Raw genomic sequence first — 26,959 nt, forward strand, 5'->3', positions numbered from 1 at the left:
ATTCACGGTGTGGGTAAAATCATAGGAACAATAGCATAGTCTGAATGACCTCATCTGCCAAGATGACATGACTGGCGCAAGTTCTGATGTATTCAACTGTTAATAAGCTTGAGAGACACATGGTCTATAACATGTACACAGCTGCTCCTCTTTTCAGTCATCTGCACTGTCAATCTTGATGAAAGCAGCCAAGCTGCTAAGACCATCTTTGAGACTTTTAGAAATGTTGTCCCCTAGTATACTAACACCAAATTAATCTGCACTGCTAAATGTCACTTAAATGCAATTTTCCACTTCCAATATTATTATATATTTCCTAGTTATATCAAATACTACGAATAGATCCATAAAACTGTAAATAAATTATACTAGAAAAATGTATTATTTGCATGTTCCCATTCTGCTACCATTTCCACAAATTCTTAACCATTTAAAACTGACTTCTAATGTCAGTTTTAAATGGTTAAGAATGGGTGGCATGGTGGCACAGTGGTTAGCACTGCTGCCTCACAGCGCCAGAGACCTGGGTTCAATTCCCGCCTCAGGCGACTGACTGTGTGGAGTTTGCACATTCTCCCCATGTCTGCGTGGGTTTCCTCCGGGTGCTCCGGTTTCCTCCCACAGTCCAAAGATGTGCAGGTTAGGTGAATTGGTCATGCTAAATTGCCCGTAGTTCTAGGTAAGGGGTAAATGGAGGGGTATGGGTGGGTTGCGCTTCGGCGGGTCGGTGTGGACTTGTTGGGCCGAAGGGCCTGTTTCCACACTGTAATGTAATCTAATCTAATCTAATCTAATATAGATAGACATTTTCTCTAATGTCTTTATTTCCCTCTCCTTTCTTACTTGAACATGCACCAATTCAGCACTCTGAATGATAAGCAATTAAATGGTTTTAAACATATATAAATATATATTATACAGGGATATATTGTGATTTTACTATTGGAAGAATAATTGAAAGTGTACAATTTGAATTTAAAAATACAAAAAAGGAGTGTTAGTAGCACAATGTATCATATATACGTTTGATCTGTTTCTGCCCCTGGAATACACATGGATACAAAGCATCTCTTTTCTTAAAAGCAAATACATCAAACATAAATAACATTTAGAATTTTGTCCACTACTTTTTCCACTGATTTTTGTAAATAATTAAACAGATCCTTTTAGATACTGCACTTGAAGATATACATTGTATTGACTGACTAAACATTACTGATGCTGTTTGGAAAATAATAGTCAATACATTTGGATTGCAGTCTACTTTCACCCCGTAGAAACATATCTCCGACGAATTTTGATTTATTGAAAATACTGAGATCCTTGAGATTCATGGGTGGCACGATGGCTCAGTGGTTAACACTGCTGCCTCATAGTGCCAGGGACCTGGGTTTGATTCCAGCCTTGGGCAACTGTCTGTGTGGAGTTTGCATATTCTCCCCATGTTTGTGTGGGTTTCCTCCGGATGCTCCAGTTACCTCCCATAATCCAAGGATGTACAGGTTAGGTGAATTGGGTATGCTAAATTGTCCATAGAGTTCATGGATGTGTAGATTAGATGTATTAGTCAGGAGTAAATATAGGATAATAGGGTAGGGAAATGGGTCAGTGTGAGTTACTCTTCGGAGGGTAGCAGTGAACTTGTTGGGCTGAAGGGCCTTGCATTTGCTAAGGTTATTAGAGAGGTTTGCAACATAGTACATCCAGCATAATGAAAAAGGATCAAAAGCATTAATGTTTCAAATCCACCAGAAAAAATATACCATCTTCCACTGGCAGCAGATATATTTTCACAAGTTAACTGTTTGCTAACTTCTCTATACAGATGAGACATTCAGCTAAAGGGCAAGTGGTATCTCCTGTCCATGAAAATCCAAAGGCTGGATAGCTCTCATTGCATTGTCTCCAAACAGTTCTTACTCTTTTATGCTTTGGGTTCAGAAACTTATCAATTTCTTCTTAGAATCTATTCTGAGAACTTTACTGGCTTAACTAAAATTAATTCTCAAAATATTTACCTTAAAATCCATAGTAATGTAAAGATTTGTCCAGGCAAGCAGGCCAATTCAACCATCTTTCATCAAATGCATGCCTCTTTACTGTGCTTGCACAGTTTCTTCTCATCCTAGAGATATGATCCTCAATCATCAAGCTTGTTTCGTCTGAAAGCAAGCTGCAAAAGTAAATTTCACATCTTCCATGCGTGCATGGTGCCGAATCTCAACTCTTGTAGGACATCGGGAATCTCCGTGAAGTGGTGCTGCTTCTCATCTTGCTGCTGCACACCAGTGTGCCAGAAACAATTGGTACAGTGAACTTGTCACTGGAAGAAATGGGTTTAGGACAGTACCTTTGCAGATTAACACAATATGATGTTGGGCATACACTTTTGGACCATTATAGTTAAATCATTGGTACCTTGAGATTGGTATGTAGCATAATCCCTGCGCTAGGACAGATAAGCCCAAGGTAATATTAGTGACATGATTGTGGCAAGCTTCAGGCACCTTCCCAACATGGTTTCAGCATAACAGCCTGAATGCCATGGAGATTCGTGGAATATTATTTGGAAGGACAACAGGGCTCTTCCATTAGCCCAGTTCTTGGAAGAACAGGTAACATCTGGGGAAAATTATTGAAAAGCAGCTGTGTAGAAACCTGCAACCTTCTTTGATATTGTAGTGAAGATGGCAGAAATGCTCCTGCACTTTCTAGCTTAACATTCATGTTGCCATATTTTACACAAAAACTTAACATTTTGGTGATGGTCTCCAGCTTTCCCTTCAAGGCTCTGTGCAGGCCACGCTTCACTACCCACAGTCAACTTGGCACCAGATTTCAAAGCAGTCCAGTTGAGAAAAGAAAGCTAAGGCAGCCTTTAGGCACTCTGCATATACAAACAGGAAGCTTATTTTATTTGTGAGAACTAGATACCTCTTTTTCAGCCTTCACTACTATGGCAAAGATGCAATATTGTTCCGTTATGTTCATGCATGTCTTATTCATTACATTAGGTGACAGAACCAATATATTTCATAAGTGTAGAATTTGAGTAATGCAGTTTCCCCTTGTTAATTCCATTTCAACCAAGTACAAAAAAAAATCTTTTATGGATCAATGCATTAAATCTAAAAGATTATAACAGCAATTTATTTTTATTTCTTCTAACTGCTACGTCAATGAATATTAAATGAAGTGGCATTACAATAGAGATTTTCTTAAGATTAGATTCCCTACAGTGTGGAAACAGGCCCTTAGACCCAACAGGTCCACATCAACCCTCCGAAGAGAAACCCACCCCCCTATATTTACCCCTGACTAATCCACCTAACACTATGGGCAATTTAGCATGGCCAATTCACCTAACCTGCATACCTTTGGACTGTGGGAGGAAAGAGCTGAAAATGTGTTGCTGGAAAAGCGCAGCAGGTCAGGCAGCATCCAAGGAGCAGGAGAATCGACATTTCGGGCATGAGCCCTTCTTCAGGAATGAGGAAAGTGTGTCCAGCAGGCTAAGATAAAAGGTAGGGAGGATGGAACTTGGGGGAGGGGCGCTGGAAATGCGATAGGTGGAAGGAGGCTGTCGTGTTGCTATGGTCTGGCGATGGAGGAGTCCAAGGACCTTCATGTCCTTGGTGGAGTGGGAGGGGGCGTTGAAGTGTTGAGCCACGGGGTGGTTGGATTGGTTGGTCCGGGTGTAGAGGTGTTCTCTGAAACATTCCGCAAGTAGGCAGCCTGTCTCCCCAATATAGAGGAGGCCACATCGGGTGCAGCGGATGCAATAAATGATGTGTGTGGAGGTGCAGGTGAATTTGTGGCGGATATGGAAGGATCCCTTGGGGCCTTGGAGGGAAGTAAGGGGGGAGGTGTGGGCGCAAGTTTTGCATTTAGGAAACCCACGCAGACATGGGGAGAATGTGCAAACTCCACACAGACAGTTGCTAGAGATGGGAATTGAACCTGTGTCCCTGGCGCTGTGAGGCAGCAGTGCTAACTGGTGAGCCACCGTACTTCCCCAAGCCACGGTGCTGACTATTTATTGTAGTCTTCACCAAAGAGATGCAAACAAACTTGTAACTTTGTTATATTATCAGCAGACAAAATTTTGTTTCCTGTTCACACTACAGTGATATCTACAAAAGCAGCTCCACTTTCAAAGGCATTGTGGTAATATAAACAAAGTAGTGTGCATGCCTCTGGAAGCAATTCATCTCTGCTTTATTCTTTTATTCTACCATATCATTTCAGCCAGTATTGAGCAGTGTCTCAGCTCGCAGCAAAGGAAATCAATTTCACATTACTATTAATTTTCCCTTACAGTGAATATTGGGGCAAAAATAAGTATAACTGAAGAATCCACATGGTATGAATGAAAATAAGCAGAACCTTTAGGCAAACACATATTCCCTTTCCCTCCCCTTTCAGCATTCTGAAGACTCCATTCCTTCCAAAATACCCTCGCCCATGTTCAATACTTCATTGCCTTCCACAAAATCAATTGAATCCCTACAGTGTGGAAGCAGGCCATTCAGTCCACCAAGTTCACAGTGACCCTCTGAAGAGCATCACACTCAGATACACCCTATCCCTGTAATCATGCTTTTCTTTGCTGCTTTCCTTTGCCATGCTGAGGCATCATACTTGACCTTTTACTTCTTCTCTACAAGGCCCATAAACATTTCTTTTAAATGAAACAGCGACTTACTTATACATCTTTCAATTTAGTTCAGTGCATTCACCTCTCACAATATGGTCACCTTCATATTGCAGAGACCAAAACAAACTGGATAACTGCTTTGCAGAGCACCAGAATCATGATCCTAATTTTCCTGTTGTTTGGCATTTTAATTCATTACCTTGCATGAAGAATGGTTAAATTGGAATCAAAATATTTATTGTTTTTTTCTCTCCAAATAATGCTGAACTTGCTGAATTATTTCCAGCATTTCTGCTTTTGAGGTTACGTTATTTGATATGCTGCAAATAATTGTTACTTACCAGTATAAATAGCTGAGAGAGTGTGGATCACAGCCATAGAATGGTGGACAGATGTAACATTCTGAGAGACTTTTTCATTATATTGTGGGCAATTGTTAGGTCCACAGTAGGCTAAAATCTCATCAGTGATGTTAGCTGAAAGCCAAAGAATGTGTGTTACTAGATCATAGGGTACAAATTTATTTTTCAGTAGGATTCCAACTTTCTTTATCATAATTTCATCAATTTACATATTTATAAATGATTATCAGTATTTTTGCCCATGCTCATCATGCAATCCAAATAAGCTACAAATGCATTCACAATTTGAAATTCATACATATAAGTGAAATAGATTGTGATGTAAATATTACGTGTTGAGATTGCATTCATAATTATTTGTAATATACCGTTACCACCTGAATATAATTAAACCTACTTGTTTTATTTCCACAGAGTATGTGGCATTGGTGACAGGACAGCATTTAATGCCTGTCCCTAGTTGTCCTTGAGAAGGTGATGGTGCATTGCCTCTTGAACTGCTGCAGTCCATGAGCTAAAGGTTGATCCAAAATGCCTTTGGGGAGGGAAATCCAGAATTTGACCCAGTGATAATGATGGAACAACAATGTATTTGCAAGTCAGGAAGGCGAATGGTTTGGAGATGAACTTCACTTTTTATCCGTTCCCCTTGTCCTTCTAGATGGAAGTGGTCATTGGTTTGGAAGGTGCTGTCTAAGGATCTTTGGTGAATTTCTGCAGTGTATCTTGTAGGTAACACATACTGTTGCTACTGAGCATTCGTGGTGGACCGCGAGGACATGAAGCCAATCAAGCAGGCTGCTTTATCCTGGATGGTGTCAAACTTCTAGAATGTTGTTGGAGTATTCTATCACTGTGGCCAGTGGTGGACAGGCATTGGGGAGTCAGGAGTTAATTGTGGCAGTGTTCCAAGCTTCTAACCTGCACTCATAGTCATTCTAATTATATGGCAAGTGCAGTTGATTTTCTGGTCAATAGTATCCCCAGAATGTTGATAATGGGGGATTCAGTGATGGTAATGCCACTGAATATCAAGGGGTAGCAGTTAGATTATCTCTTATTAGACATGGTCATTGTCTGGTATTTTTGTAGCAGGAATGTTACTTGTCACTTGTCAATCCAAGTCTGGATATTGTCCAGATCTTGTTGCATTTGAACAAGGACTACTTCATTATCTAAGGAATCACGATTGATACTAAACATTGTACAATCGTCAGTGAATATCCTTCCTTCAAACCTTATAGAATCATACAGCATGGAAACAGACCCCTCAGTCCAACCAGTCCATGCCGACCATAATCCCAAACTAAACTAGTCACACTTGCCTGTGCTTGGCCCATATCTCTCCAAACATTTCTTAATTATGTACTCACCTAAATGTCTTTTAAACATTGTAACTGTATCCGCATCCATCACATTCTCTGGATGTTCATTCCATATGCAAACCACTGTCGATGTAAAAGAAGTTGCCCCTCATGTCTTTTTAAAATCTCTTTCTCTCTAATCACCTTAAAAATATTCCCCCCTAGTCTTGAAATCCCCCATCCTAGGAAAAAGAAACCTGCCATTCACCTTACTTACACCCCTCATGAGTTTGTAAACCTCTATAAGGTCAACCCTTAACTCCTGCACTACAGTCAAAAATGTCCCAACCTGTCCAACCTCTTCTCATGACTCAAACCGTTTATTCCAAGTCACATCCTGGTAAATCTCTTCTGAACCCACACCAGCTTAATAATATCCTTCCTATAACAGGGCAATGAGGAATGGGCATAGTACTTCAGAGAAGACCTTACTAACAACCTGTACAACCTTGACATAGCATCCTAACTCCTATACTCAAAACTCTGAGCAATGAAGGAGAGAAGGACAGGATGATGGAGGAAAGGACATTCATGAAGCAGCTGAAGATGGTTGGGCCTAGGACACTGCCCTTGGGAACTCTGCAGAGATACTCTGGAACTGAAGTAACTAACCTCCAACAACTACAACCAGCTTCTGGTATGCCAGGTATGACTAAAACCAGTGGAGAGTTGGCCCTGATTCAATCATTCCATTTTGCTAGGGTAGTACAAAGCATGCCTAATAAAAAAGAGGTGTCAACCGGGGAGAGCTACAAAACAGGACTATTTGTGTGCTAAACAGATAAGCAGCAACTTATAGAGGGGGCTAAGTGATTCCACAACCAACAGATCAGAACTAAGCTCGACAGTTCTGCCACATCTAATTGTGAATGACAATGGACTATTAAGCCACTCACTGGAGGAAGAAGCTCCACAAATACCTCCATCCTCAATGATGGCGCATCAATGTAAAAGTATACAAACAATCCTTGGCTAGAATTACCAAGTGATTGATCCATCTCAGCCTTCACTGGAAGTCCCCAGCATCACAGACACTAATCTTCAGCCAATTTGCTTCACTCCAAGTGATATGAAAAGATGGCTGAAGGCACTAGATGCGGCAGGCATTCTAATCATAGAATCGAAGACTTGTCTTAGCTGCTGTTGTGAATTTTATCACAAGTTTCAAACTGTGAGTAACTTTTTCAGAGCCAATTGTTGGTGCTTTCTTGGGGAGCTGTTATTAAGAGAATATTAAGGTATTAAGAGAAAGGTTTATATCTTCAGCTTTGTAGGTATAGAATTCAAATAGACAGGGAAAGTCCTCAGGGAAAGCTCAGTTATTATTAAAATTGAGTTAACACAATTCAAAGGTGTGTGCTCTACTGAATGCCCTCTTTTTGCAATATTGGAAATGAGGAAAATAGTTCAGGTAAAGCAGTTTTGGATCACAAATCTCTGGTAGCTTGGTGTTTGGAATACTGAAAAACAGATCTGCTCCTACTCTTCCTCCTCCATTTATTGCTACCAGATGTTGGTAGTAATGTCAAGCATAAATGTCAAACATAATGTCAAAGATAATGTCAAACATAAAGACACAACATGGAATTGTGCACAGACAGGAGGTTCACTCTATGCTGTTATTTATATTTCGTCCATAGAGTATGGAAATAGACCCTTCAGTCCAAGTCAACCATGCTAACCAGATATCCCGATCTGAACTAGTCCCATTTGCTAGCATTTGCCCCATATCCCTCTAAACCCTTCCTGTTCATATACCCATCCAGATGCCTTTTAAATGCTGTAATTGTACCCGTCTCCACCATTTCTTCTGGCAGCTCGTTCCGCATATGCATCACCTTTTGCATGAGAAGGTTACTCCTCAGGTTATTATTAATTTTTTTCTCCTTTAACTTTGAACCTATCTCTTCTGGCTTTGGACTCCCCTACCCTGGGAAAAAGATCTTGGCTAGTCACTCTATCCATGCCCCTCATGATTTTATAAAGCTCTATAAGATCACTCCTCAGCCTCTGATGCTCCAGGGAAAATAGCCCCAGGCTATTCAGCCTCTCCCTATAACTCAAACACTTCAGTCCCAGCAAAAACCTTGTAAATCTTTTCTACACCCTGTCAAATTTAACAACATCTTTCCTATAGAAGGGTGATCAGAATTGCATGCAGTATTCTGGAAGTGGCCTCATCAATATCTTTTACAGGTGCAAAATGGCATCTCCTAAACTCAATGTTGTGACCAATGAAGGCAAGCGTGTCAAACATCTTCTTCACCAAGCTGTCTACCTACGACTCCACTTTCAAGGAACTATACACCTGCAACCCATAGGTCTCTTTGTTTGGCAACACTCCCCATGGCCCTACCATTACCTGTATAAGTCCTTCATGTGTAATGCTGACTTTGCGCATGTCACAACAATGTAAATCTTAAATCATGCACGTTTTTGAGTGAGCATGCATATGCAGTTACCCTGCAGTTTTTGTGTCAGCAGACAGTGTGTTACTCTGAGGTAATTAATTAATCCTGTCAGTTTACACAGTACCAAGTCTCGTACAATCTGTTCTCTGGTTGGTTCCAAAACATGCTGCTCTAAGAAACTATCTCAAAGGCATTTGTTGAACTTCTCATCGAGGCTACTATTACCACACAGTCACAGAGATATACTGCACGGAAACAGACTCTTCGGTCCAACTCTTCCATGCCAACCAGAAATCCTGAATTAATCTAGTCCCATTTGTCTGCATTTGGCCCATATCGCTCTAAATCCTTCCTATTCATATACCTATCCAGAAGCCTCTTAAATGCTGTAATTGTGCCAGCCTCCAACACTTCCTCTTTTGGCACCTCATTCCATACACGCATCACCCTCTGCATGAAATGTTGCCCCTTTGGTCCCTTTAGTCTCTAACCCTAAACCTATGCCCTCTAATTTTTACTCCCACAACCCAGGAAAAAGACCTTGTCTATTTACCCTATCCATGCCCCTCATAATTTTATAAAACTTTATAAGGTCACCCCTCAGCCTCCAACACCCAAAGGAAAACAGCCCCAGCCTATTCAGCCTCTCATGATAGCTCAAACCCTCCAATCCTGACAACTGCCTTGTAAATCCTTTCTGAACCTTTTCAAGTTTCACAACATCCTTCCGATATCAGGGAGACCAGAAATGCACACATTATTCCAAAAGTGGCCTAAATAATGTCCCACACAGCCACAACATCAGTCTGATTTTCCAGTCTATTAAAAAGGTGGTGTGTTGGGAAGCATGGATTGTCGTGAGTTAGCATTAAGGACTATCAGGGTTACGGGAGTGGCTACAAAGGCAAGGTAGGTATTATGGGGAATTATGGGGAATAATTCCCCATAATACAGTAAGAGGTTCCTGTGCTGGCAAAGATGTACTCAAGCAATGTTATGGGCATGAAGGATTATGAGCTGGAGGGATGTTTTACATTTTATTCTTTATTTTAAAATTTTGAACAGTATTGGAGATTGCATCCATATCTGGCATCCTCTCACTACCTCAAGGTTCTCCTATGCCAATTCGTTTGATGTCTGTAAGCCAAGATCAATCTGATATGCAGGTAACATTTTAAAAAGAAATCAGGTTAGTGGAGCCATGAATTCTCCTAACTCTGCACAACTGACCTTTGAACAAAACTCCAGGCTTTAGTCTACATAATCATCAACGCAACACAGTAATTAAGTACATTTTCTAAAGAGAAAATGTAGAAAGTATTAAATAGATAACAATGCATCTTCTATTGTAGTATTTCCAAACAGATGTCTTCTTACCTTTTCCGGAACTGTATTGAAATATTAATGATGACAATAGATTGCCCCAAACAGCAGATGACTGGAATACAAGGAAGAATATCCCAAAGTAGTGGTTTACTATATTTTCTCCAATCTTATTAAATTTTTTTGCGTATTGGTAACCACAAATGGTAAGATAGGCACATTTTGCCGACCAAAGTGGAGCTCCTCCTGTTCCAAGAATTATTGCAGTGGGAATAAGTGTATACCTATGAAAAACAATATCTTCATTACAACTGCAGGATTAACAGTTAACGTCTATTTTATTGCATAATTTTCATAATTCACATCAAGGGCTGATTAATTGATATGATTTATCCAATTTTGGCTTTACAAGATGTATAATCTTGGAATAGCACATTCTACATTTATGCACAGTAGTGGGTACTTGCTATGTCATGTCCATTATTTTACAGTAGGAAACATTGCAATAGATTAAATCTATTTAATAGTGTTGATCAGAATCATTGATACTGCATGCAACACAATTTTGGATGACCCATTTAGATATCATTCGCTTATTGTAGATACAAGTTCTATTCCACTGTGATTGGGCTGATACAGCAGCAATTTTCAGACAAATGCTGTATGCGATAAAGTTGTACATTACAGTTATATTAATGGAGTGCAACAGTGTTGATTTACTTAGCAAGTCTAGCCAACCCTCCTTAATTTTGGGAATACAAATTATTTCCTAAAGTTGTGATTTATGTTATATCCCGAAACTTAAACCTTCTACTCAAGAAGGTTGATGCATCACCATGGAAGGTGGCCCTCATCTATCTATCGTTAATGAGATGCCCACTTACATTATCCTTTTAGAGAATATGAGCAACTATTTATCACCATTTTAGCTCTCAAATTTCACCTATGCAAAGAAGAATTGATTTTAGGAATCAAGTTCAGACACCTTAGCAAAGCACAATCTTAGGCTAAAGTAGATTTTTAAAATTAATTTTGTACCTATAACAAATTAAAATACCAATTGACAGTGGACTGTATAATTTATGGAGGTTAGAAACTTTGCATTTATTTAGTGCTGAAAGATTTACTGAAGTAATGATAAGAGGCAAGTGAGTGTTTCATCTTATAATGTGGATAATGGATTCAGAGAGTACACTTTATTTGAAATGTGGCATGATGAAGGTAAGACTGGTGCTGAAGATAAGCTATGTCACTTGGAAGATAAAGACTTAAATGGTAAAATATTATCTTATATCCACATAACAATTACTGAATAAATATAGGTCATATGCTCCTCTCCTTCATTTAGTTCTAACTCCAGTGAAGTCTCGGCCTCACTGACAAGTCCAAATAAGTCATGTCTTTAATGAAAAAGTCGACACATGATCTGCAGCATACAGGAAAATCATCCAACAATGTGCTGGTAGTGAAGGTGTACATTTGACAAACTGATGGTCCTCTTAATAACCAGATTAAGAGAAATATAAGGCTCATTGTAATGCTCTCTCTATTAAAGAAGTTGAAGAGATATGTGTAATTGATCTTACTCTCACAGACACAAGCTCAGCAACGCTGCTCACATTTTAGCTGTTGGCAAAGGAGAAGATCTACAGAGACATCAGGCACGAGTGTACAGAAGCCAGGACAGGGAAAAGGGACCCACTAGTGTCAACTCACTCAAGGGACAATTTACAATTGGTTCTCCTAAAGGAGTCAGATTTTCATGGATAAGACTACAGTAGAAGATGAATGGGCGAACATACTGATGCCTGATATGGTAAAATTCCTCCCAAAATGCTGACAATGTCACAACATACAGAAGGGAAGGTCCAACTTACACAGAGCTTTGTGCAGAGTTTAGAACCTATCCTTTCCACCATGGAACAAGTAATCACTTCCATCAGTACACATGCTGAACTCACATGTAATGCAGAGTTTAATTGTAAATATTACAGATTTCATTGCAGCATAAATAGCTCCCATTGTTTCCATTGAAGGTTTGTTGCTGCTGTGAAAGCTCAGACTGTTGTCATAATGGCTTTGGATACTCTGGTTGAAACAGGCACACTAAATATCAGAACAGTTCATCAATAGCTACTCCAGCAGATCAGGAGTATTGCTGAGGCACCCATTCCTGGCAGTTGTTTCTTTTGCAAATGGAATTCACAGACCTCTTTCAGGAGGAAACCTGGTATTTCAAAAGTTACCCTTGTATAGATTGTAGAATGTTAAAGCAGACCATTTGCCCCATTGAGTCCATACCAATTCACCAAAGAGCATCATGCCGAGGCCCCACCGCCCAACTCTATCCCCGTAACCCTGCATTTCCAAGGCTAACCCACTGAACATGCACATCTGTAGACATAATGGGAAATTTAGCATGGCCAATCCACCTAATCTGCACATCTTGAGTCTGTAGGAGGAAACTAGAGCACGCAGAGGAAATCCACACAAACAAGGGGACAATGTACAAACTCCACGCAGGCAGTCACCTAACAAAAATAATTTTATTTTTAAAAGTAAAGGTAAAGGAGGTGTAATTTTCCACAGCCTACATATGCATGGTTCATGGACTCCACAGCACCATGCATAAACTGTTGGTCTAAGAGCCTGTGAATCAGGCTCTTGGTGCTATGAGGCAGCAGTGCTAACTACTGAGCCACTGTGCCCACCCCAAAGTAGTTGTCATTTCCTGTAAAGCAGTCAGCCCTGACCACTGCAGTCCAGGCCTTAGTGGTGCCCTTTAAAGTCAGGCCTTCTAGACCTGGAGCCACTCAAAGTCAGTCTCCAAACGTCTATCTACTGCCTCTTCACTTAGAACACTCATGTTACAATTGACCAAGAAAGTGACTGGAATAGACATCTAAATACTGTGGCTGTATGAACAGGTCAGAGGCTAGGAACTCAGCAGCAAGTAAAGCTTGATTCCTTCAAAATGTCTACTATCCAACATGGAACAAGTCAGGACTTTGATGACATATTTTCCACTTGCCTGGATGACTGCAGCTGCAATAATACTCAAGAAGCTCAAAACAGAATAAGGCAGCCTACCTGACTGGCATTGCATCCATAACTTTCACTCCCTCCACAACTGGCACATCATAACAGAGATTTTTAACCATGCTATGATGTGGCAATAGCAAAAATTCACCAAGACTGCTTACACAACATCGTTCAAATATCCTTCACTGTCACTTGGTCAAAACTCTGCAACTCCCAAACAGCACAGTAGACATACCTACACAAAACGGGCTGCAGCAGTTCAAGAAGTAAGGTCATCACCACCTTCCCACAGGCAACTAGGGATGGGCTGTAAATACTGGCCCAGCCAGTCAGCACACATGCTGGAAATAAAAAGAAACTCCAGTTTTATTGCCTCTCCTTAAGTGAGCAAAATCGTTTAGACTATAAGGACAGTACAGGGACTGGAGTGCCTTATCTCCCTCCTCAACACTTTTGATTTAGTTCCTCCCAAGTTTTTGGTTTTTTTTGTTATTGTTATACTGCCCTAGTGGGTAGTGCTTGTAACTTGTTATTTAGATAATTAATTAATCAATGATTTTATAGTGGATTTTTTCAAATAAAACATTAAGAGTTGTCTTCTTAGTGTATCAGAGTAGTGGATCAACAGCACATACGTCAATGAATCAAAGCTATCCTTACATATAAATGTAAAAAGTGCAGTATTTTTATTTATTTCCTGCCCTTGTTTACCCACCTTTTTGAATTTTGTTATTGTTACACTGCTCATGGTAGGCAAAATTAGTTGTTTGTTCTTTGTGAATTGGATAATTTGACAAATTTGACAAGGGTTTGGAATTTTTATAATTACTTGATTAGGTGTTTTGATAAATGATGGTTGGTTATTTAATCTAAAAGAGCTGCTTTTGTTTTACGCAGGAGTTGTCCCTCTTTCCATCGGGACCCATGAAGGGTGTTGTAAGCAACAATTCCTTACAACATAGATTAATGATTCACAGGCTCTTAGACCAACAGTTTATGCATGGTGCTGTGGAGTCCGTGAACCATGTGTATGTAGGCTGTGGACAATTACACCTCCTTTACCATTACTTTTAAAAATAAAATTATTTTTGTTATAGTCACATCCTTATCACTTGTCTTTAGATGGAGCACATGGTGCCTACCAGTATCCTTTAACCACTTCAGGATAGGTGGGGGTGAATGACTTGGTGAATTAAAATGGACTAGAGAACAAGTCATGTTCAATTCCAAAAGGTTCACCAGGTGGCAGGGGCATGCATGCTCACTTTTGAATGAGCTGCTGCTCATAATCAAAGTTGCTGCTACCATCTGAAATAAGTCCACAGAGCCATCAACAAGTCACCCTTTACTTCCATGTATATAGTGCTTGACACCAGCACGGCTCTCAGAGTGAACAGAACCTCTGACACTCCTGTTTATATCTGTCTCTGTATCCTGCTAAAGCTCATTAGTACCTGTGCACAAGCCCTTTTACCACTATGGCATGACATGCACTTCCCATTGGATGTGCATGCATTTATCCTGGACACTACTTTCACTGTCAGGAGCAAGTAAAAAATGTCTTAAAAAACCAAATTTCTATCTTGGTGGAAGGTAACACTAGAAATACAGAAAATAGGAGTAGGCCTTTTGGCCCTTCAAGCCTGCTGTGCCATTCATTTTGATCATGACTGGTCATTCAATTCACTATCTTCTTCCTGCTTTTTCCCATACACTTTGATCTCTTTTGTCCTAAGAGCTACATCTAACTCCTTCTTGTAAACATTGAATACTTTGGTCTCAACCAGTTTCTGTGGTACAGAATTCTGAAGCTCACCATTCTCTGGGTGAAAAGGTGAGTTTCCAGTTTCCTCATCTACCCTCCCCCCCACCTTACCCTAATCTACCAACTCAGCACCACCCTCCTGAACTGTCCNNATATCTTCCCCCCAGCCCCATGCCCCTCCCATTCATCTGTCACCCACCTTGGGCCACGTTCACATTCCTGATGAAGAGCTTATGCTTGAAACTCTCCTGCTCCTCGGATCCTGCCTGACCGGCTGTGTTTTTCCAGTGCTACACTTTTATATTCTAGGACAAGAGGCCATAGTCTTAGGATAAGGGGTAGCAAATTTAAAATAAAAGAGTTGAGAAAAAGCTACTTCTCCCAAATGGTTGTGAATCTATGGAATTCTCTCCCGCAAAGTGTGGTGGATGCTGGGACAGTGAGTAAATTTGAGGAGTTAGACAGAGGGTTTTAATTGGTGATGGGTTGAAGGGATATGGAGAGAAGGCAGGAAAATGATGCTGAGGAGCATATCAACCATGATTGAGTGGCAGAGCAGACTCGATGGGCCAAATGGCCTAAATCTGCTTCAATGTCTTATCAACGTATGAACAATGATTACACGCCACAATTGCTCACATCTCTCCATCCATGTAATGCTTTTTTAAAAAAAATGCAATCTCCATCAATTACCATTAAACCCCATCTCTTTTCATTCGGTTCTATTAACTATCTCTAACATGATCTCTTCTTACCTACAATTTGTGTTATGGTCTGTCTCCTGTGTCACCATACCGGTCTATTTATTTTGATTATACAACAACATTATTTATCTGTTTACTCTCTTCAACTCTTCAGTGAGATCTGTTGCAATTGTTTTGTTCTGTGGCTTGATTTGATGCACTGAGATTTATTCTCAGCCCCACAGTTCTCTGCTCACAGTTTCTTCAGTTTCAGAATATATATTCTATGAATCTAATTATATCAGAGCATTGTTTTCGCCAAGCTTTGAAACGTACATGTGATTATTGGACAGATAGACTAATACTGTCTGCCTTATGATTTTCTACATACCCTGTTCACCTTGGTATATTCCAAGAAGACTCTGTAGCTACATGCCTTTTCCATCCTGCCATGCGATGTGGTGTAGAATGTAGCAAACCGTGATTTGTCTAACTCATGCATTTGACAGGATTGACCAAACACCTTAAGTGATCTTCAATATTTTGAAAACCTACTCCATCACCCTTCTGTAGTCTTATAACATTTATGATATAGCTCATGTGCCTCAATCCACAAGTTTCTGAGTGACGTCATCATCCATTTCCAGGAAGGAAAATTGTGAAAATTAACCTGTCCCTAAAAGGCTGACATGATAAATTATAATGGGGATACAGAAATAATTAATGAAGTAGTACTTTGGATCAGTCTTTGTAAGAGGAAACCCAAAAATTCATATCAGAAATAACTGAACTATAATTAAAAAGTAATCCAATATGCATATTCCAATCACTGGCTTTAATTTGGCTGTTTACCAGTTCACAGAAGCTTATGATTTGTTAGAATGATCACTGAATGACCCGTTTGATTCCAAATGATCACACTGGAGCTCCTTTTTGATTAGAGGGTGGTGAATAGATTTCTTTGTGCCTTCCCCATTCCTTATTCCCCAGGAATTCAGGCCTTTCTGAAGGATGGAAGATTTAAGGTTTTGTTGTCTTACTGGGGAAAATATCCTTTGGAAGGGTTGGGTGGAGAAAACTAGAATTCAGTTTTAATTTACCAAAGTGTGTAAAAGTAATCCCTGAACATAAGCACTGTGAACAAACCCTTTCACACAAGCAAGTAAGAAATTTGCCATGAGTGGTGAATGTTTAATTGGTATAAGTCCCAGTCATTGCTTCAGCATCTCAACTGCCATTTTCTTTTCACTTTGCTTTCACTGGTGAGTTCCAGAAAGTCTGGGGAAACCTGTACAACCAAAGTTAAACACCAAAGCCCAGATTAATATTGCTGTATTAACATATTAAAATTGATAACCTACTTCGCATGAAGCCATTATTTGTACACAGACTAATGCACTGAAATTAATTCTGGAAATGGTTGGGTTGCAGTTGGATTCCTAATGGGCTTACATTTTTTGCCCCCAAATCCACACATTCATGCATATTGAAATTCTTTCCCTTAGAGTTTAATCTCTTCTTGTTGATGCAAATGGTGGCAATGATTAAGGGATGCAATAGCCACATGAGTGCAATCCATTATTCCATGAACCTTGGGTATTCCTTCCACTTCATAAAACCATAGTTACCCATCCTACAACTATCATTTGTCCAAAGGAAGACAGATAAACAAATTGTTCCAACAAACAATGTATTTTTGACCTGTATGTCTGGGAGTAGTGACAGATGTCTGCCACGCATTTCCGCTCCTACCTAGCCAGTTGGTCATAATTCTTCTAACAGTTCCTTTGAAAACAGTGATGCAAGGGACCTCCTAATGAATCACACAATCACAGAACAGAATCATTGAATCCCTAATGGGGTATCAATAGCTGGAGTCTTAGGGCTCGAATCAGACTAGAAGGGAGACAGATAGTTAATATGAATGAAAAAGATAGGTAAAAACAATGACTGCAGATGCTGGAAACCAGATTCTGGATTAGTGGTGCTGGAAGAGCACAGCAGTTCAGGCAGCATCCGAGGAGCAGCAAAATCGACGTTTCGGGCAAAAGCCCTTCATCAAGAATAAATGAATGAAAATGATGTTGTGCTTATTGATGTCCTATCTCCTTCACACCTGTCTCATAACAGGAAGGCAGGAGTGGAATACTAATCAGGCCCAATCAATATCATGAGAAGTTTGTTAAACGCATATCTCTGATAGAGATTTGAAGTGTTCTGGGGGCATTCAGCAGCAGTATGCCGTAGGCCAGTTTAAGGCAGAGGCACATGAACCACATCAATGACAAGTGGAAGAGACAAGAAAAGTTTCAAAAAGTAACTATAGTGTTTATCACAAGTAAAAGGGCTTATCCCTTTGAACTGAAAGGTACATCAGTCATCACAAGTAATGAAAAGAGACAGCATTATGAAGTTTGGCACATCAGGGGGTCATCACCTCTTGATATCACTTGAGCATAGAATTGTGAGCAAGGTTGTTTGGAGCCCGCATGAGCACCAGGAAAGGTATATCTTGAAATAAATATTGCACCCTCAGGAAGTGAGACCATTGGAGATGAAGAACGGCAGCCTAGATAGGAAGGGCACAGCACTGAACATTTAGGCATCTTAAGGAGGGGAACGAGTGATACAAAGGAAAAAAAAGATCGAAGAGTAGAGACAAGGGTGAGGGCATTTATAGACGTCAGGGAAGCTGACCCAACTCTTTTTTTCCCACCTTCATGATGAAAATTCAGCTCCTTTGGCCTCTTAGTGCATTGGGAAGAGAAGACAGCAGAAGGTGCAAAGGAAAAATGCACAGTGATCATTAGTTAAAATAAAACAAAATTATCTGAGAGACGGGTTTTTCTGTAAATATTTGCAAAGTACCTAACGGCTTTAGATATGTACATTTTTCTAAAGCACATATTAATCTTGGTCAGTATTTCGTACAATTAAGATGATGATTGAACATGATACAGTTGGAAACTGAAATATATGATCTCACCACTTTATGGACATCCCAACACATCTCCCCATTTTAATTCAGAAGCTTAATATCACAATAAAATGGAACAAGTATAAAATTGAATGAATAGGGACTTTTGCAGTTCAGTGGCAACATCCCTACCTCTGAGCCAAGGAGCACGGGTTCAAGTCCCACCTATTCTAGAATATCTAATAACATCTTGGAACAGGTTCATTTGTAAAATCCTAAAATTGTACTAGGATCAGGCTCAAGGGATCCTTGGTACATTTACCATCACATGTTTCCAAACAATCCAAACAATGTGTCATTAAACTTTTTCTGCTTGATATCTGAATACATGAATTTAAACATTGATATTTTGATCCTGGCTGTTCTGCTTAACTTACTGGACTGAATCCAATTTGGGTAGGGTCCACCTACAGCAAGCTATAGGACCAAGTCGATCTGACACAAGGCTCCACGGGAAGGGGACAGGATCCAAATCTGGATTCTGGATAAGAATCTGATCTTGGAGCAAGGATTTTCCATTTTTGAACCGCACAGGAGTCCAGTTTTAAACTCTGGGTGCTTTTTTTTTTGGAAAGAATTAGCCTGATGGCAAGAGATCAGGGGCCCAGGTAGAATAATTCCAGCACATCAATGAAAATATTAGTAAAAGCTTAGATTACATATCATTACCAGCTAGGATAAAAATTTCCAATTGAAAATGCAACGTAGCAGCACATGGAGATAACAATGGTCCATTTACAACCAAGATATTTTATCATCAGCGGTGGAAGGAACATTGAAGACAGGATAAGAGCTGCATAGATGACACTTAATGAGGCCAAGCCAAGGCCTTGATCACTGTTCAAACTGCTCTGTAAAACAGTAATAAAACAAGAGGGGAGAGAAGTCACATGATGTAAATTACAAAGATTCAGGCACTATGCAAAATAAATAAAGCAGTCGATTTGATCACTTTTTAAAAAAAAACAGTTCCACAAAAACAACAATGAGTCTGTCTGTCCTCCTTTACCAAAACAATTTGGAACAGACCTACGAAATATGTTGGTTCCTCTTCTGAGGAGCAGCATTCATTGTTAGAATTTGCTAGAACATTTCTCTGAATCAATACAACTCAACATTTCTTACCGGATCTTTCAAACCAGCTTCTCCAGAAGTGTTGACACTATCTCTCAGAGTGCTTCATCAGAATGAAGTAGAGTCTAGAGGTGTCAGGCCATGTCTCTGTACACTTTCACAGCACCATCTGCCATATGGTAAGTTTAAATGTCCAGTCTGAATGTTAGTGAACATTAGGTGAATTGGTAGGGTGGTAGGAGGTTGATGTAATTGGATCACTGTGCAGGAAGTAGGTGGGTGGGGTAACAGATCAGATAGTAGATTGACAAAATGGTAAATGGGAAGGGTTGGAAAGTTAGTGAAGTGCCAGTGGTGTTGCAAAGGACAGTTGAGTATGATTGCAAATTGGGCAGCATGGCAGCTGCATGACTGGTAGGTGGATGAGGTAACATGGTGGATAGGATGGTAGGTGATACCACATGTGAGCTGGATAGTTAGGTGAGCTGGTAAGTGGGTATGTGTATCTGGGATTAGTCAGATCATGTGCAGCTGGGGAATATCAAGTGTTTATTGAGGTCTGGTCGGGGATTAGACAAATGGTCAGGAAGAGCAGTTGGATCACGATTTGGGAAGGGAGGATGCGGGATTTGCAGGGGGTAGTTAGTAATCAGGATGTCAGGGGTATCAGTGAGGAACTGTCAGGTAAGGATTTGGACTCAGTGAGTGGCTGGGAGGTCAATTCTGTAGTTACCCAGTAGTTAGTGTGGGTTTTAATCTGTCTAACATTTCCTGGGTGACTAATCAGTTAGGATTACAGATGACACCAAAATTGGAGGTATAGTGGATAGCGAAGAGGGTTACCTCAGATTACAACAGGATCTGGATCAGATGGGCCAATGTGCTGAGAAGTGGCAGACGGAGTTTAATTCAGGTAAATGCAAGGTGCTGCATTTTGGGAAAGCAAATCTTAGCAGGACTTATACACTTAATGGTAAGGTTCAGGGAGTGTTGCTGAACAAAGAGACCTTGGAGTGCAGGTTCATAGCTCCTTGAAAGAAGAGTCGCAGTTAGATAGAATAGTGAAGGTGTTTGGTTTGCTTTCCTTTACTGGTCAGAGTACTGAGTACAGGAGTTGGGAGGTCATGTTGCAGTTGTACAGGACATTGGTTAGGCCACTTCTGGAATATTGCATGCAATTCTGGTCTCCTTCCTATCGAAAGGATGTTGTGAAACTTGAAAAGGCTCAGAAAAGATTTACAAAGATGTTGCCAGGGTTGGAGGACTTGAGCTATAGGGAGAAGTTGAATAGGCTGGGGCTGTTTTCCCTGAAGTGTCAGAGGCTAAGGGGTGATGTTATAGAGGTTTATAAAATCATGAGGTGCATAGATAAGGTAAATAGACAAAGTCTCTTCGCTGGGGTGGGGGAGTCCTAAAGAGCATAGGTTTAGGGTGAGAAGGGAAAGATGTAAAAGGGACCCAAGTGCAACCTTTTCACACAGAGGGTGGAATGTGTATGGAATGAGCTGCCAGGGGAAGTGGAGGAGGCTAGTATAATTGCAACATTTAAAAGGCATCTGATGGGTATATGAATAGCAAGGGTTTGGAGGGATATGGGCCGGGTACTGGCAGGTGGGACTAGATTGGTTGGGATATTTGCTCGGCATGGATGAGTTGGACTGAAGGGTCTGTTTCTGTGCTGCACATCTCTATGACTCCATTTTGGGGAAACCGTACATCATAATAATCTCACTGGACTAGTAATGCTCAACCACAAGGTGATGTTCTGGGGCACGGACTTATAGTCCCCCATAACAAGTAATAAAATTTGAACTTGATTTAAAATCTGGAATAAAAATCTGGCCTAAAGGCAACCATTGGACTGCTGTTGATTGTCATTAAAAAATCACTTGGATCACTAACATCCTTTAGAGAGGAAAATCTGTCTCCCATGCTTTCCTGAGCTGGCTTAAATCTGACTCCAGACCCACAGCAATGTGGTTCACTCTAAACTGGCTTCTACACAATTACAAATGGACAATAAATACTGAATTAGCCAGTGATGTCTTTAATTAATTTTAAAAAGTACTGCAGAATTGTCCCAAAGTCTCCAAACTGGATTCAGAGTTTGAAACTCTTGCCGAGGGTCTCAGGAAAAAGGGGAACTGCCCAGGCAAAGTTCAAACTTTCCTGACAATTTCAACAGAGATCAGCACATTGGGGCTTCGGTTCTCATACGAAGTTTGTGTCACTTATCCAGCATGTGATAATCTGGAGATCTGGGCCAATTATGTTCTATAAAAGTTTAAAGCTGGAGATTTAATCAGGAGAAGTTTTATTTCATGTCACTTTTTAAAATGTGAATCCCAGCTGGCAGAACGTCACATAATAATTTTGAAAATGCGATGGGTACATCAACCAGGCTGGCACCTACACTAACAAAAAAATGTCAATATTTTGGTTTCTACTAAAAAGATCACATCAAGTTATAGAATTTTCAAACAGCAATTCTCTCACAGATGTGGGGCTAAAGTTATAGGAAGGAGTCATTTAAAAGAAAAAGCCACATCGAAAATCTATGCATTCTAGTTTTAAATGTTCCCCCCCCATCCTGGTCATGGGAAAAAGACCTTGGCTATTCACCCTATGCGTGATTTTATAAACCTATGTAAGGTCACCCCTCAGCCTCTGATGTTCCAGGGAAAATTGCCCCACCCTTCTCAGTCTCTCTCGATAGCTCCAACCCTCTAACCCTGGTAACATCCTTGTAAATCTTTCATGAACCCTTTCAAGTTGGACAACATCCTTCCCATAGGAGGGAGACCAGAATTGCATACAATATTCCCAAAGTGGCCAAACCAATATCCTGTACCTCCCAACTCCTGTACTCAATGCACTGACCAATAAAGGCAAGCATACAAACCCTTTCTTCACTACCCTATCTACCTGTAACTCCACTTTCAAGGACTATGAACCTGCACTCCAAGGTCTCTTTGTTCAGCAACACTCCCCAGGTCCTTACATTAAGTGTATAAATCCCACCCTGTTTTACCTTTGCAAAATGCAGCATCTCACATTTATCTAAATTAAACTCCATTTGCCACTCCTCGGCCCATTGGCCCATCTGCTCCAGGTCCCATTATACTCTGAATATAGCATCCTTACTCAAAAAGGGAGGAAGTAAAAGAAAAATGCAGTTAGCGTCTGGCATTGGGAATATGTTAGTGTCTACTATAAATGATGGAAAAGCAGACTGTTGGGATTGAAACAAGATCAGCCAGGTGGATCACACAGAATACGAGTTCCCTGATCGGACCATGTTAACAGCCCCAAAAAGAGAGTCCTGGCTGACAGATATAAACAGGCATGTAAGGGGTTCTGTTCATTCTAGGAGCCAGCTCTGAGCTAGTTAGGTCAGTGTTATGTACTCTGCATATGTGTATAAAGGGTGACTTGGTGATAGGATACCAGCCCCTGAAGAGATTTACTTGCAACAGTCGATTTTGAGTTTGGGTAGGCATTTCTGGCATTATGTTACTCTTTGGGAGGCTTCACCCATTCAATCCTGCCAAAGAATGGCCCCGGTATGTGGAAAGAATTCATTATGTTTTCCAGGAAAATGCCATTGATGCAGATGAAAAGCAATAAATAATTCTCCTGACAGCTTGTGGACCCAGAGTTTCTCGGTTAGTAGAAGCCCAGCTTTCTCTGAAGCACAAGTTACTAAAACATTTTAAGAGTTGATGGATTTGGTTAAGGAATATTACAACCCCAAGCCTCCTCTAATTATGAAACGCTATCAGTTTTACTTGGCTGTTTGAGAACCATATGGGGATTTTTGATGAGGTTCAGATGACTGGCAGAGGCATGAGATTTTAGTTTAATCCTAAGTGAGATGCTGGGAGATCATTTTATATGTGAGATTAATGATATGATCAAGCAAACGTGCCCACTACCTGAAGCCCAACTGGACTTCGAAAAGGCAGTACTGCTGGCTTTGTCATTAGAGAACGTGGGCAAGTGGAGCACATGACTTACAGGGTATACCGATGGAAGTGAAAGCTCTCAGCAGGCTGACTGAGCTTGGGGAACACCACTTGGGTGAAGGAAATTGCATAGTCTTACTCAGGTCATAGCCTGAACAGAAGGATTCTAGGTCAACCCACAGCAAAGCCCCTAAGTAAAACTAAGTCTCAGCCAAATAGTTAAAACTTGAGAGGATCTGGGCCAGCAGGCCATTGTAGTTGTTGCCAGAGCGCGGACTCGAGATAGCATTAGGCTGGAATTGTGTAAGAGAACTCACAGGCTGATATCCAGGAGAGAGCACATCCTGGAAAGTCCACCTACAACTGGTTTGGAACAGTTAAATTGCTTAGCAACATCCAAATCAGAACCACTCAAAATAAAATGTCTGATTAAATGGTCACCCAGTTCTAATGGAGGTTGATACTGACATGGCTATATCAGTGATTGCAGAACTGGTCTTTATCAAAATTCTCTCTGGACTCCAATCCTTCAGTTTGCATATGACCTTGGCCAGGCTGAGAACCTATACCAGGGAATTCTTACAGATTAAGTGTACAACTTCGGGGGATCCAAGATGGCGGTGACCCAGCAAGTCTGAGTCTACAGTGCTCCTCCCAAGACTTGAGTAAAGTGGCTCACCCACCCCCACCACACACACCAAATCATTTATAATAGCTGTTTAATTTAATTAGTTGTTTAATATTAAATTTAAACAATCTAATCTTTAGTAAAAATGACTAAAGGGAAGGGAGCCCGCAGCAAGCAGGACCCCCTCCCCCACCCTCTCCAGCTGCAGCTGAGGCATCCACAGCCGCCCCGGGGGACTTACCTACGGTGACAAGCCTTGTAGAAATGATCTCCAAACTGGATGCGAAGATCGACGCTTTCATCAAAGAATCCTGAAGTCGATGGGACTCACTCTCGGCCGCACTGCAGAAGCACGACCGAGACATTAAAGAAATCGAGCGCTGAGTCGGAGGGACGGAGCTAAAGGCCACGACCTCCGAAACTACAGCGCAATCGGCCGTGGATCAGGTCCGGACTCTCCAACAGCGAGTCCGGACCTTATAGAAATACATTGACGACTTTAATAATTGAGGTCGTCGAAAAAATATTCGTTTGCTGGGCCTTCCCGAACGGGAAGAGGAAGGCCAGCTTACAGCATTCCTCGAGCAGTGGCTGCCACAGCTTTTAAATCTGGAGGCTGGATCAGGCCAGGTAAGGATAGAATGGGCCTACCGGGTCGCAATACGCGGGCCTGGCTCGAACCAGCATCCACGCCCGGTCCTGTTCCTGCTGCAGAGCTACAAGGAGAGGCGGATACTCCTAGAAGCCTCTAGAAATCTTGGAAAAGACCCCCAAGCTATGATCTATAAAGGATCCAAGATCATGTTATTCCAGCTCTGGTCCGAAAGAGGAAGGCATTCGACGAGGCGAAGAAGCGTTTAAGGGATTTAAATATTCAGTACTCCTTATGCTACTCAGCGACGCTACGCTTTAACCATGAAGGACCCATGTATAACTTTGGATCACCAGAAAAGGCTAAGGAATTCTTGGACTCTCTTAGATAAACTGTAAGAGATAATGGATGTTGGTTTGCCCCTGCTTTGGTTTATATCCCCCCCTTTTTTTGCTTTTTTCTTACATTACTGTTTAATATTATCATGGGGGGTGGGGAGAGGGATTTGATTTTCTCCCCCCCCGGAGTTGTTTTCTTTTATTATTTTATGTATATATGTGGGATGTATGTATATGTGTGTGTATGTATATATGTATATATAAGCTGGGGGGGTTTGGTTAATGTTGGTGGGGGGAGGTGGTTACCTTATTTTATTTTACCTCTGTCTTTAGGAGCGGGGTTGTTTCTCCCTTGTTAGTTTGTATTAGTATATTTAATTCTTATTTGTTAAGGTTGTAATTTTATAGTTATATGTTTATATATGGTATTAACATTACCAAATATATCCAGGTGTTGGTATGGGTGGGGGTAGGGTGCTCACTGTTAACTCTAGCTTTGTATTATATCTGAATTCTCCTCATTTTATTGAGGAGCACCCGGGTCAAGGGTGGGGCATTGGTTGGGAGAGAATATTGGAATATTGGTTGGGAGACTTTTGGAAAGGAAGTGACACCCCCTGGGAACAAGGGGGAAAGTCTCCACTTAGATACGTTTTATATTTTTTTTATTTAGAAATAGTTTTTTATTGTATTAGTGTGAGTGTATTAGAGAGGCTTTATTTTTGTAAATTTTACATGCCCTATGCTCGGGATGTTCTGGATTGGGTTTCCCCTCCCGAGGGGTCTCGGATTTGCCCAGATCATTATGGTTGATCAGTCGGTTAAGTGGTGCACCTTGAATGTCAATGGGAGTAATTCGCCAGTCAAAAGGAAGAAAATATTATCAAATCTTAAGAAGGAATGAGTTGATATAACTCTCCTACAGGAGACACACCTGTCGGATAAAGAACACTTGAAATTACGACAGGGTGGATTTGATCAGGCCTTTTTTTTCTTCTTTTAGCTCAAAAAGCAGAGGAGTTGTTATTCTTGTTCGGAAGAATTTCCCTTTCAAAATCCTAAAGCAGATAAAAGACGAATCTGGACGATATATTTTGATTAAAGCCCTCATAAATGGAGAGGAATATGGGATTTTAAATTTGTACTGCCCCCTGGCACACCCCTTTAAATTTATAAAGGAAGCCTTTTCAAAATTGATGGCTTTGTGTCCCCGTCATATAATTATAGGGGGAGACTTTAATTGTATTATGGATCCGGAAATAGATAGGATTCCCAAGAGTACTGCAGGAGTATCTCCCAGATCCAGACAATTGATGGATCTGAACAAAGAATTAGGATTAGTAGATGTATGGAGATGTTCAAAGTTTGTGAGAAGATTTGTAGCTCGGGTGCTCGTTGCTGTGGTTCTGTTCGCCGAGCTGGAAGTTTTTGTTGCAAACGTTTCGTCCCCTGTCTAGGTGACATCCTCAGTGAAAGCAACCACCCCAATACACACAAACGAAGTTGCATCAAGACACTATTCAAAAGGGCCACATATTCAAAAGGGCCACAACACACTGCAGCACACCAGAACTGCAAAAAGAGGAAGAGGAAGAGGAAGAGGAAGACAAGGTATTCGCCAAAAACGGATATCCTCGCAATTTCATCAACAGATGCCTAAGGGAAAGACAACGGTACGAGGACATGCCGCAACCCAAAGGACTAGCCACACTACCATACATCAAGAACATCTCTGAACTGACAGCCAGACTACTGCGACCACTAGGACTCATAACAGC

General features: G+C 40.8%; 1 protein-coding gene across 3 annotated transcripts in view; it reads right to left on the bottom strand.

Annotated features, from left to right (window-relative positions):
• Window positions 1-26,959, bottom strand: part of unc93a (unc-93 homolog A) — a 90,401-nt gene that overhangs the window by 39,354 nt on the left and 24,088 nt on the right. Inside the window, exons 1-4 of one of the 3 annotated variants that reach the window (XM_043696277.1) lie at window positions 19,710-20,487; window positions 19,254-19,435; window positions 10,172-10,401; window positions 4,999-5,133 (exon numbers count right to left, since the gene is read on the bottom strand). In XM_043696277.1, coding sequence (XP_043552212.1) covers window positions 4,999-5,133; window positions 10,172-10,401; window positions 19,254-19,360 — 472 coding nt within the window. In that variant the 5' untranslated portion in view covers window positions 19,361-19,435; window positions 19,710-20,487. Of the gene's footprint in view, window positions 1-4,998; window positions 5,134-10,171; window positions 10,402-13,394; window positions 13,440-19,253; window positions 19,436-19,709; window positions 20,488-26,959 lie in introns of those variants that run through there. The other 2 variants (XM_043696276.1, XM_043696279.1) reach the window with 2 other exon arrangements.

This window comes from Chiloscyllium plagiosum, chromosome 9, assembly GCF_004010195.1.
Source record: "Chiloscyllium plagiosum isolate BGI_BamShark_2017 chromosome 9, ASM401019v2, whole genome shotgun sequence".
Classification (NCBI taxonomy): Eukaryota; Metazoa; Chordata; class Chondrichthyes; order Orectolobiformes; family Hemiscylliidae; genus Chiloscyllium; species Chiloscyllium plagiosum.